The 13,867-nt window shown below is 40.6% G+C and overlaps 1 protein-coding gene across 1 annotated transcript in view; it reads left to right on the top strand.

Annotated features, from left to right (window-relative positions):
* setdb2 (SET domain bifurcated histone lysine methyltransferase 2) overlaps positions 1-13,867 on the top strand; it is an 84,795-nt gene that overhangs the window by 25,027 nt on the left and 45,901 nt on the right. Inside the window, 5 exon segments of the mRNA XM_063051112.1 lie at positions 702-742; positions 1,635-1,744; positions 2,015-2,148; positions 3,516-3,673; positions 9,715-9,827. Of these exon segments, the coding sequence (XP_062907182.1) occupies positions 702-742; positions 1,635-1,744; positions 2,015-2,148; positions 3,516-3,673; positions 9,715-9,827 (556 nt within the window).

The following is a 13,867-nucleotide window of genomic DNA, read 5'->3' as shown; positions in this document are numbered from 1 at the left end:
CACTCCTGCCATTAACACAGGCATGTGTCTTCCCAGTGAAGGAACTTAAGAATTCTTGATGCAATCCTAAATGCTTCTGGTTTGAAGCAGGGATTTCCATTAATTAGTAAAAATGTTAAGCATTTTCAAGAAGGTGTTGGGTTCTGCTGACATGTATATCCATTTTGACACTGGAGAAAATATTAATGAGATAAGGGAAGCACCCACTAGTGCCTTTACATTGGTGATCCTGTGATAAGTTTGCATGTCATTAAATATGACCCCTTGCCTGTTCAGTCTGTTCATTTAGACCTTCAAGCCATAATAAGCAGAGACTAAATGTCCTGATCCTAACATTTGCAATACTTAGTGCAAATGAAATGCACAATCTGCATAAGCCAGGTATACAAGCAATTGGGCAACGGCTTGCTTTCCATGTCGTACTGCCCAGGCTTGTGTATCTAGGCAGCTAGGGCGCAGCATCCATGGTCAATACTGACTGACAGAGACCTCATTCACACACCTCACTTACAAGCAATCATTTCAAATTTTTAATAAAAACCATGATTTTGAAAATAAATTTTATCCTTTATTCTCAAATGTTGGAGATTTTGGTGCAGCATTTGGAAATATTGTGTATATGTTCCTAATATATTTGCAATGTACAATAACTTATCACCATGATGGTTGTGTTTTAAAATTTATTTTAATTTCATTTGTAGGGTTTGGTGTCATAATCATAAAACTGAACAGAAATTTGAAGGTAATGTATCTTCTGCCTTGCCCTTTTACAGAAGGAAATTTATCTTAGCTGAAGTTTATCATAATATAGTTTCCATCATTTGACAAGCATCGGTATTTTCAAAATCTTAATAAAAGGCAGAAATTTAAGTCTGAGACAGATAGCAAGATAGTGAGGAAAGTTGCTCAGTTCAATTTTCCTCCTAGTTCCTAATCTGCATCTGCATATTGTACAGAGAAGTTAAGAGTAAAGACAAATAATATTTATTTCGTGCATGAACTTGTTAGTTCAAGAGAAAAGAGCTACAAATAATTATAAGCATGACGCAACATTTCCAATAATCTGGTCAGTCTTTTCCTGGATTGAAATGTATGTGGCAAGCCCTCAATGCCATAATAATTTGTACAATGATGCAGTAATTTTTATGACCACATTGGTGTGACAGAATCTTTGCTTAATATTTTTATTTTGAAACTATTTTGAGATAAATTAAAAGCTCCTAGGTTTCCTGTCTTGATCCATTGCAAATGTCAAAGCATTTATAGGTTTTGATTTGGTTTCCTACATACATTTTCTGTTATTTTGCACAGCCAGCATTTGCATTTCTCTTTTACTTTTTTGCAGATGCATTCTCAGGCTTTGGGAATGTAGACAGTTTAAGATTGACTTAGTTACTTTGAACCTTCACTCATTGTACTTGAATACAGTATTCTGATGTACAATATAATGTTTTCAGTTGTTTACTTGCATACAAATTCACTGCTTTATTTGGATCTTACTTTATATAGACTTCTGTATGAGGATTAATATTTCACTAAACATAGTCTTAAACATTGAGATGTGTTGGTGTTACAGATAGTTATCATGTGAGATTTCTTGCCATCTCTTTAAAAATGTGACATGTTTGGTTCAGGCAGCTCCTCTGAAAGTGCTGAAGATGCTCCAGCTGCTGTTTGCCCGAAAGAAGAAGAGCTGGAACATCAAGAAGGGCAGAATGCCTTTGGGCAAAAGGTAGACCCCCAGGTTAGAAATAGGAAATTTCTCATTTAGGAAGTTAAATCTTCACATGTGTAGCAGAATATTGACCTCTTTGCCTATGTACTTGCATACTATTAAGAATGATGTCATATCTAACTTTCCATTAATTTGCATGTGAGCTTTTATCTTAAAATGATTTTCACCTTGGCTTTAGTATCTGGCAAGTGCATTTGACTGAATGTCATTTTCATCTTCCTCCAGATCTTTAGTCAAAACTGATGCTCACTTCAAATATAGAACATTTATTTTTCACAGGGACATTCTCCTTGCAGCCAGACCGAAATGCTTATGAACCATCAAGCTAAGGACGGTTCCAAGACTTGCTACTTGCAATGTGCAGCTTCTACCAGCGCAATGCTTATTAAATGTGTTGATAAAGGAGTTGACAGGTATGAAAGTGACATATTCATACGATTTGACTTGCACAGATAATTGAGCACATATAATAAAGGTTGACATTTAAATAGCGTATTGCCATATTATCAGGGATGTTATATTTTGGCTGCGATATTGGACCATTTAAGTACATGCGTGAGACTCCGTGATCTTACTTTGAAGAAGAGTTGGGGAGAGTGACATTATCTATCCTTCACCTGATATCACAAATACAAACTGGCGCTTAGAGTGGTCCAGATGTAGGCTCATTCCCATGCTTTTGTGATTCTTTTAGACACATTTCATAGCCTTCTCCCTGTAACCTTTGGTCCTTACTAATCAAGAACCTTATCAACATCCGCTTTTAAATATACCAAACGACTTGGCCTCCACAGCCACCTTTGGCAATGAATTCCACAGATTCACTACCCTGTGGCTAAAGAAATTCTTCCTCATCTTTGGTCTAAAAGGATGTCCTTCTATTCCGAGTCTTTGTCCCTGGTCCTAGATTCTCCCACTATTTGAAACATCCTCCGCGTTCACTCTCTAAGTAGGTCTTTCAAATGATAAACTCTTGGTTTACCAACTGGCAAATTAACCCTTAAATTTTAACTGGCAATACTTCTACAATGCACCACTGCTTGCACTAGTGTTAAGCTCTTGGCATTCCATCACAGGTTTTCTATAAGGAATATCCTACATATTTTTCTCTTAAATGCATACAAATTCCCTGGCTCAAGATCTTGTAGATCTTTCTTTCAGTGGAAATATTGTGATCCAAATACTCAGTTCTTTCCTTGAAATAATCTTTTATCAGTTATCTTGGTTATATGTATGCACTTCATCTGACTTTTCTTTCAAAATGTACCCCTCTGAAATGTGCTGTGATTCCATAAAACATTGGAGTAGAATTAGGCCAGTTGTCCAATCAAGTCTGCTCATGGCTGATTTATTCCATCTCAATCCTTCTCCTGTCTTCTCCCCATAATCTTTGATGCAGTTTCTAATTAAGTACCAAAAAAACCTCTGGTTTAAATATACCCAATGACTTTGCCATGCTTGCGATGAATTCCACAGATTCACCACTTTCTGATTAAATAAATTCCTCCTCATCTCTGTTCTAAAGGGATGTCCTTCAATTTTGAGACTGTGCCTCTGGTCTGAGAGTCTTCCATTCGGAATTATCTTTGCTACCATTTTGTGCCATCCCCTTTGAAAACTCCTTGCTGATTTGCCCCATATTTTGTGGTGCTGCATACCAGAGAGACTGCTTCTGAAAGAGAATGGGATGCAATTGTTTTTTTTTGTATGGCCTTATTTCTGTTTTGATGTCTAAATATGTTTATGTATTTATTGCCTTGTAAAAATGCCTTTTTTACAGCTTATATTGTAAAAGCCACAGCAGTTATGAAGATGAAAGTGATGAGAAAGCTGTTGGATTAACTTCTGGTAGCTGCTGCCACGACAATGGAGATGAAGAAAATTGCAGTTACTCAAAAGATGACCTCAAACAGAAAATGACAAGCAAAACAAAAGATGGTAAAAAAACATGTTGAATTAAATCAATAAATTGCTATTTTTGTTGGAATTGCTAGCAACTAAACAACTTACTAAAGCACTTTAAATAGATCTGATAGTTAATTGCTAAAGGGGTGTAAATGAGATTTTGAAGCCTAATAAAATTTGATTTCTGTTGGTTTTTTAAAAGTAAGTTTGAAGTGGTTATGGTAGTGTAGACATAACCATTTCCTGCCATTCTTTATAATGGTGTTATATTTTTGGTACCATTTTGTGTACATGGTTTTGATCGACAAGTGAAGTGAACGGTAAAGGTCTTTGTACTATTTTTTTTCTGGACTGGCTGTATAGTCTGAGGTGGCACTTGGTCTAGGACAAGGAATACATACCATCAGCTGATGATTTGATATTTTCTAATGGTTTACTGGAAAAGGGAAAAATAGGGAGGTCAGTTTTAAATTGAGGATTGATGGAGTTTTGACTGGCTTTGATTTTTTTTGTCATTCCCTGCTTTTTATTCGGAATTAAGCAGGATTTTGAAAAATCATATTTGTTATACAATACAAGTTTTAAAAAGTAAACTGTATAACACTACAGGCGCTTCATACGTGATGAGACCTGGGCGGTGGCAGGGAGTTCAGTAGTCTTATGGCCTAAGGGAAGGAGTTGTTTCCCATCCTAACAGTTCTTATCCTAATGCTATGGTACCTCCTGACCGATAGTAGGGGGTCAAAGAAATTGATGGATGGGTGGGATCACTGACAATGCTAGGGGACCTGTATACTCAGTGCTCCTGATACACATCTCTAATGAGTGGAAAAGAGACCCTGATGATCCTTGCAATCCTTTGTGGGGACTTGCAATTATGTGCCTTACAATTTCCGAACCGGACTGTGATGCAACTGTTCAGGACACTCTTAATGGAGCTTCTGTAAAATGGTTAAAATACTGGGGGGGAGGCAGCTTCACTCACATCCATTACTTCAGGAAATAGGGATGCTGCAGTGCTGTTTTGACCAAAGAAGTGGTGTTGAGGGACCAGGTGAGATCGTTCATTATGTGCGCTCCTGGAAACTTGGTGCTCCTATCTCCTCATAGTGCAGTGAGGAGTGGTCAGCCTGCACCTTTCTAAATTCGGCAGTCACCTCTTTGGTCTTGTCCACATTGAGACTCTAGTTCTTGTGCTTGCACCATTCTACCTGCCACTCTACCTCCTGCTCTGTAAGCCGTATCATCGTCATTGCTGATGAGGCCAACCACTGTTGTGTCATCAGTAAACTCGGTGATTCGGTTGAAACTGGATCTAGCAATGCAGTCATACATCAGCAGCATGAATGACAGTGGGCTGAGCACGCAGCCCTGGAGCTAGAGATGTTTCTGCTGATATGGACTGACGGTGGGCTTTCTATCCTGAAGTCCGGCATTCCGTTACGGAGAGAGGTGTTGAGACCCAACGAGGACAGTTAACCCCACCAGCTTCTGAGGGACGATCATATTAAATGCTGAGCTGAAACCCATAAACAGCATCTTGGCATATGAGACACCATTTTCCAGGTGGGACAGGACAGAATGGAATGCAGGGGCCATGTCATCATCAGTGGACCGATTTGAGTGATAAGCAAACTGGAAAGGGTCCAGTGAAGCAGGAAGATGGGATTTAATGTGATCCCTACCAAGCCGCTTGAAGCACTTTATTATTGTTGAGGTCAGTGCCACTGGACGTCAGTTCTTGAGGCAGGTACTGTAGCCCTTTTGGGCACCAGGCTGGTGGTGGCTTCCGGAAGCTTGAGGGCACAGTGGACGATCCAGGAGAGACGGTGAAGGTATCTGTTAGAACCTTGGATAACTGGGCTGCACAGTCCCTCGGCACATGGCCAGATATATTATCAAGCCTCACAGCTTTACGTGCTTGACCCTGGCTAGGGTTTTCCTCATGTCATCTGCGGCCAGATCCTCATCTTAGGTTCTCTGACCACTTATCCTGCTTCTTTGGGGTGGGCCTTCCTTGCCAGCACATCGTTCTGGGCATCAAACTGAGCATTAAAAAACTTCCTGCCTATCAGGAAGAGAAGTGCGGAGTGAACGTGTCCACTTCTCTGTGTAGTCAGTCACAGATCTCACATATTCATCGATGTTCATGTGACGTTCCTTAATCATGTTTCATTCTGCGTTTTCAAAACAGTCCTGTTATGCAGAGCAAATCATAAACACAAAATCTGCAGGTGCTGGAAATCCAAAGCAACACATACAAAATGCTGGAAATGAATATACAATCTCTGGGCCAGGGTCCTCCTTCAGGACTGAAGTGGAAGAGGGAAGATGTCCGAATACAAAGGTGGGAGGGGAGGGGATGAAGGTCTCTTGTCTGGTCTTTATCTCCTTTGAACTGGTTTGACGTGTTTAATCAGTGGTTCGGTGGGTGGTATGCAGGAATCAGAATAATGGATAAGTGGTCAGAGAATCTAAGATGAGGATGTGGAGCAGGTTTGCATGCACCAGTGATGATGTGTAAACCAGGTCTAATGCATTCTCATCTCTGGTAGTAAAGTCAACATGATGATAGATTTTAGGAGGACTGATTTTAAGTTAGCATGGTTGAAGTTGCCAGCCACAATAAAGAAACAGGTACAGTTTGGCACCAGCATTGACCTCAACGTAGGACTGCCTTAAGGACTCCAGCTCCAGATTCTTTCCTTTGGGTTTACTCCGGATGTCTTCCCCATGAGTGGGAATAGCCGCAAGGCAGCAGAGGTTTGAGATCAGAGTTTTCCTTCTCCTAGATGAGCTGCCAACCATAGCTGATGAGCCCCATCTGCCCAAAGCGACTGGTTTTAAGATGTCAGTAACCAACCTTTGTCACTTCTATTAGTAGAAACAGTTCTGCCGGGCTTAGTAGCTAATCTACATGTGAAGGCAAGGAACTGAACTTGAGCTGTCAAAGTCTATTTGAGGCGAATGTTATTGGGAGTATTTAATAGATAGAGGGAGCTTATCCCCATTATCTCCCCTTAGCTATGACAGCCTTAAGGAACTATTGACTGCTTTATTTGTTATATAGGTTGTATTCTGTCAAGGTGACTACTGTTATGGGTTCAATATTTTCATAATTTTCAAACAATGCTGTTGTAATTTGATCTTCTGCAATCCTTGGACATTGGAGTATGATTAGAACTTTTACCTCTGGACTGAAGCTGGGCCGTTTGCATTATTTGTAACTGAAACATTGTGTATGCAATTACATCATGACTATTTTTCCATGTAAATTTGACCCTTCGGGTGCCAATTGTAAAATGACATTATTTTAATTGTCTAGTTCTCTTTTTAAAAAAAAACTACTGGGGATGACTTCATTAGAGCAGACAGTTTTAAGCAAAAAGGTAAATTGTTCCTTTAGGCTTGAAGTAGGAGTATATTTTTTTAGGCTGTGGCATCTAATTTTAGAGGTTTTTATTTATCAATACTCATTCATATTTTCAGTAGAGTAAATTATCTTTTCAATTCTTGGGAATATAATCTTAATTCATATTTCTTTTTGTATTTTCTCATTTGCAAACCAGAATCATTTCTGTAAGTCTTCACTATACTCCTTTCAACATCAATATATCTTTTGTTGGGTGTTGTGTTGAGAACTATTCATAGTACAACTTGCATCTGGAGGGTGAAAGTACAAAATGTTTTGGAATTCCATTTCAGAGCCCATTTGAGTTCTTTCAGCATATTGTTTATTGCTCTAGTTTTCCAATAGATTTTTTTTTGATTATTGCCTCTGTTTTATTTTCACAAAAAAACATTTTAATATGTGGGTATCACCAGTGACACCAGCATTTATTCCCCATCCTTATTTTCTACACAAAGTTGGTAACTTGAGCCAGTTCAGTCCCTGTGACACACTGTCATCACATGTTCAGGTTGGGAGGACCAGAATTTTCATCATGTATTGGCATAACAGCATGTTTTCAAGTCAAGATGGTGTGCAACTGAAAGAAGAATGTGGAAGTGGTGATGTTTTGGTGGGTGGCCTTTTTCCTGGCCTGAGTTTGACAGGCACTGTTAGTGATGTTCCCTGGTAATGCTCCCCAACTTTTTCTCTGCTGCATTAATGACTGCATTGGTGCTGCTTTGTGCAACAAAGCTTGTCAATTTCATCAACTTTGCCTCCAATTTCCACCCTGCCCTTAAGTTCACTTGGTCCATTTCCGCCACCTCCCACCCCTTCCTTGATCTCTGTCTTCATCTCTGGAGACAGACTGCCAACCGACATCTTTTATAAACTTGGCTAATCCCACAGCTATCTTGAACTACGTCTTTTCCCACCTTGCCGCTTATAAAACTGCCTTTCCCTTTTCTCAGTTCCTTTTTCTCTGCTGCATGAAACTTTCCCAGGATGAAACTTCCTTTTGTAGGATATCAGAGAGGTCCTTCTCCTTCAAAGAACAGGGGTCCTCTTCCTCCACCATTGATGCTGCCTTTACCTGTATCTCCTTCGTTTCCTGGACATCTGTGCTCACCCCATCTTCCTGTGCCTTAATAGTAATAAGGTTGCTCTTGTTTTTACCTATCACCCCATGAGTATCCACATCCAATACCTCATTCTCCGCAACTTCTGCCATCACCAAAGGACTCCTGCTACCAAACACATCTTTACCTCTCCTTCCGCCACCACACTCTACGCTTTCTGCAGGGATCACTCCCTCCATGGTTCCCTTGTCCATTTGACCCACCCCGCTAAATTCTCTCCCAGCACTTATTCCTACAAGTGGCCAGAGTGCTACACCTGCCTATTCGCCACCTCTTCCACTTCCATTCAGGGCCCCAAACAGTCCTTCCAGGTGAGGCGGCACTTCTACGAATCTGGGGTCATCTATTGTATTCAGTGCTCTCAATGCAGCCTCCTCTACACTGGTGAGACTGATAAGTTCAGGGACCACTTCGTCAAGAAACTCTGCTCCAACTGCCAAAAGTGGAACTTAATGATTGGCCCACCATTTTATTTCTGATACCCATTCCTGTTCCAACATGTTGGTCGATGGCCTCCTCTTGTGCCATAATGAGGACACTCTCAGGGTAGAGGAGCAACACCTTATATTCTCTCTGGATAGCCTCCAACCTGATGGCATAAATATCGGTTCTTCCTTTGGGTAAATCCCCTCTGCCCTCCCCTCTTCTTCTATTCCCCTCTCTGGCCTTTTACCTCTTTTCACCTGCCTATCACTTCCCCCGGGTCTCCTCCCTCCCTTTGTCCAATCAGATTTCTTCCTCTCCAGCCCTTTACCTTTCCCACGCACCTGGCTTCATCTGTCATCTTCTAGCTATCCTTCTTCCACCTCTTTTTTTTATTCTGGCACCTTCCCCTTTCCTCTTCAGTCCTAAAAAAGGGCCTCGGCCCAAAATGTTGACTGTTTGTTCATTTCCATGGATGCTGCCTCACCCAAGTTACTCCAGCATTTTGTGTATGTTGCTTTGGATTTTTAGCATATGCAGAATTTCTTGTATTTATGATACTATTAAATACCATGGAGGTCTCTGCACTTGTTTTATTTATGTTAGTTATTTGTTTCAGGCATGAATTTTGTTCGCTGTTTTTGCCTACGTCATTCTGAAAGTGGGTGTGGAGTACGTTGTTATCTGAGGAGTTTCTTGCACAACTGAATACAGTGCCGTTATCAGTGAGCACATCCACGTCTGATCACGTCTTCTAACATTTAAGTTGTGACCATTTATAAAGTATACTCTTTTTGCATTTAACATTACCTGTAATGGTACATTTAAAAACAACATTTTAGAGTGTGAGTGTCAATGCAAAGGTAAGAATTATTGCTTATCTGTAATTCCTCTTGAAAAGATGAAGGTGAATTTTTTCTTCAATAATTGTAGCCATAACTATGATGTCTCTCCTGTATTAGTGTTGATGGGGAACTCCCATATTTAGAGCTGGCATTTGCAATTTTGTGCATTCACTACTTATTAATATGTTTGTAATTTAATATGAAATTACATTTCTCAATCGTTCATGAGTTCATTTCAGATTTCCATCGCTTAGTTTTCCATTTCCAAATTCTCAGGTTCTGACAACAGGAATTCCAATGAAAAGGCAAGTATCTTTGAAAAAGATCATCTGGAGCTCAGAGATGTGAACACTGAGAAAATTAAAGGGAGTAGAGCAGAGCTCTTGCAGGTAATGTGCAAAAGTCCGACTTGTTTCATCATGCTGTGGTAAAATGTCAATGTGTCTAGTGTAACTGACAAAAGTACAAAGAAAAGATTTTCAATATTTTTACTGAAATTGTATTTTGTAAATATACACAAATTTAGAATTTGATGGCTGTAACACACTCAACAAAAGTTGGGACAGAGTTAAAATAAGATTGAAAAGTGCACAGAATTTTCAAATAACACCTGTTTGGAAGACTCCACATTAAGCAGGCTAATTGGTAGCAGGTGAGGTATCATGACTGGGTATAAAAGTAGCGTTCATCAAAGGCTCAGTCTTTGCAAGCAAGGATGGGTCGTGGCTCACCCCTTTGTGCCAAAATTCGTGAGAGAATTGTTAGTCAGTTCAAAAGGAACATTTCTCAACGCAAGATTGCAGAGAATTTAGGTCTTTCAATATCTACAGTACATAATATTGTGGAAAGGTTCAGAGACTTCAGAGACATCTCAGTGCGTAAAGGGTAAGGTGGGAAACTACTGTTCAATGCGCGTGATCTTCGAGCCCTCAGGCAGCTCTGCCTAAGAAACCGTCATGCTACTGTGACAATTATAGCCACCTGGGCTTGGGAGTACTTCAGAAAACCATTGTCACTCAACACAGTCCGTCGCTGCATCCAGAAATACAACTTGAAACTGTATTACGCAAGGAGGAAGCCATACATCAACTCTATGCAGAAACGCTGGCGAGTTCTCTGGGCCTGAGCTCATCTCAGATGGACCGAAAGACTGTGGAACCTTGTGCTGTGGTCAGATGAGTCCACGTTTCAGCTAGTTTTCGGAAAAAACAGGTGTCGAGTTCTCCGTGCCAAAGATGAAAACGACCATCCAGATTGTTATCAGCGAAAGGTGTAAAAGCCAGCATCTGTGATGGTATGGGGGTGCATCAGTGCCCACGGCATGGGTGAGTTGCATGTACGTGAAGGTACCATTGACTCTGAGGCGTATATTAGGATTTTAGAGAGACATAATGTTGCCATCAAGGTGATGTCTCTTCCCGGGACGTCCATGCTTATTTCGGCAGGACAATGCCAGACCACATTCTGCACGGGCTACAACAGCATGGCTTTGTAGACACAGAGTGCGTATGCTTGACTGGCCTGCTGCCAGTCCAGATCTATCTCCTATTGAAAATGTATGGCGCATCATGAAGAGAAGAATCAGACAATGGAGACCACGGACTGTTGAGTAGCTGAAGTCTTATATCAAGCAAGAATGGACAAAATGTCCAATTCCAAATCTACTACAATTAGTATCCTCAGTTCCAAAACGATGAAAAAGTGTTATTAAAAGGAAAGGTGATGTAACACAATGGTAAACATGCCTCTGTCCCAACTTTTGTTGAGTGTGTTGCAGCCATCAAATTCTAATTGTGTATGTTTTAGAAAATACAATTAAGTTGGTCAGTAAAACTATTGAAAATCTTTTCTTTGTACTTTTGTCAGTTAAATAAAGGTTCACGTGAATTAATATATCACAGATTTTTGTTTTTATTGCATTTTGGAAAATATCCCAACTTTACTGGAAATGGAGTTTGTATATCAAAAAATTGGATGAGAAAATACAAAGCATGTTTAGTACATTTGTAGATGACACTAAGGAAGCTAGTGTTGTAGACAGTGAAGATGATTATTAAGAATTACAGCAGGACATGATCAGAAGGGGTAAGTTGGCCAAGGAATAGGAAATGATGTTTTATCTGCATAGTATGAGGTATTACATGTTGGGAAGACAAATCAGGGTAGGGCTTTCACATTATCGCAGTAAACAGGGTGGTGAAAAAAGGATTTGGAGCCATGGGGCTCCTGGACTGACTGCAGCGCTGAACTGGCTCTGTGGCTGAGGTCTTCAGTAATCAGACTCATGGACTGTCTGCAGCATTGACTGGCTCCGTGACTGTGACCTTCAGCAACTGGGCTCCTGGATGGGCTGCAATCCTCAACTGGCTCTGTGGCTGTGGACTAGCTTTCAGGGACACTGCAGCTCAAGTTTGTGTGTTGTTTACTTTTCTATTGTCTGCACTACTTGTTCTTTTTTCCACACAGTGGGTGTTTGGCAGTCTTGGTGTTTTTATTCGTGGATTCTATTGTGTTTCTTTGTTTTGCGGCTGTCTGCAAGTAGACAAATCTCAGGTTGTATATGATTTACATACTTTGATAATAAATGTACTTTAAACCTTGAACTCTCTCCTTCAGTCAGCATTTGGGTATGTAAGTTGGGATGGCATATTACAGTTATGCAGGATGATTGTGAGGCTGCATTTGGAATATGGTGTTCAGTTTTGGTCATCCTGTTGTAGGAAAGATGCCATTAAGCTGGAAAGAATGGCGAGAAGATTTATGAGGATGTTGCTGGGACTTGAACTGAGTCATAAAGATTGATCAGGTTAGGACTTTATGCATTGGAGCATAGGAGAATGAATGGTGATCTTACAGAGGTGTATAAAATCATGAAGGGCATCGATAAAGTAAATGCACACAAGTCTTTTTCCCGGGGTTGAAAATCAGGGAGAGGGCATAGGTTTAAGGTCAGAAAGGAGAGGTTTAATATGAACCTGAAGGGCAACTTTTTCACCCAAAGCTGGGCTGAAATGAATTGCCAGAGGAGGTGGTTGAGGCAAGCCCAGTAACAGCATTTAAAATGCATTTGGACAGGTACATGGATAGGGAATATTTGGAGGATATAAGCTAAATATGGGCAACCGGGCCTGGCTCAGACGGGCTTCTTGGTTGGGCTTAAGGGCCTTTTTCCCTGCTGTATGAAGCTATGCAAAAGATCTCTGTTCATATCTCCATGCTCTCATTTTCCCTTTGCCCTCGGAACGTGTGTGTGATTTGCCAAATTGTGTTTGCAGCAGTGTGAGGTTCGATACTACAGGCAGTCCGTGGGTTACGAATGAGTTCCGTTCCTGAGTCCGCCTTTAAGTCGGACTTGTACGTAAGTCGGAACAGGTACATCTGGAATTATTTAGCATCAGTTAGTCAAACGTTTGTCTTAGTATATAGTATATATTTTACCTTTCTATGCATATAAAACACTTAAGAAAGCTATGTATTTCAATAATTAATCAGTGCGTTGTTTAGTAATAATTGTAGCTTTCATCGGGGCAGGGCCTTTCACATGCTCCATTATTCTCAATTTATCCTTCATCCTTTATCCTTTAAAATTGTTCCGCTCATTGACCGAATGTAGCTTAGCGCTTTTGCAATGACTGATGGCGTTTCACCTCTTTCCAATCACTTTATTATTTCCACTTTATTTTCAATCGTGATCGTTTTCTGTCAACAGAATAAAAACACTGTGGATTCAGCAGCAGCCATGGGCGGCGGGTCCTGACCTGAGCTCCCCCGGGTCCTAAAGTCCACCCGCACTGAGACAGGTTAAATGGGACAAATGGGGGCAGTGCTGACTGGAAAAGTGGGGGGAGGGGTCAGGGTGAATCTTGCTAAGAAAAATTTAAGCCAAATACAAAGTTACACACTCAACATAGTGTTAACGGCAACGACTTAAAATGGCCAATGGCGTTCTCCTTCCTCCGTTTGTAAGTCGGACGTTCGTAACTCAGGGATTGCCTGTATTGAAATAGAATTGCTGCCATTTCTGAGGTAAAAGGTGAGATTGGGCCTTTGACCAGTTACTTCAATATAATCAAGAAGTGTGAAGTGCAGACTTGAATACTGCATGTTACTCTTCAGTATTCTCAAGTCTTGAAAGCCACTGCTTGTCTGGCCAAGAATACTGTCTCTATCGATATTTCTTATCAATAACTTTTCATCGGTGTAGTAATGATGAGCTCTGTTTTACCCTTCACAGATGCTCCCTGATCTGGGTATTTCCAGCATCTTGGTAATTTGAATTTGCATGCTTAATTTTCATTCATAAACCTCTTTTGTTTGTGGAGTGAGTGAACAAGAATGGCAAGTTAGGCAGCTTATTGAGAACTAATGGTATGGACACGTGGAGGAGTGCCTGTTTCAATGTGGCAGATGTTCCGTGTCAAGGCAGAAA

The sequence above is a fragment of the Mobula hypostoma genome, chromosome 6 (genome assembly GCF_963921235.1).
Source record: "Mobula hypostoma chromosome 6, sMobHyp1.1, whole genome shotgun sequence".
NCBI lineage: Eukaryota > Metazoa > Chordata > Chondrichthyes > Myliobatiformes > Myliobatidae > Mobula > Mobula hypostoma.
The sequence above is the reverse complement of the archived record's forward strand: the minus strand, read 5'-3'. Positions and strand labels throughout refer to the sequence as shown.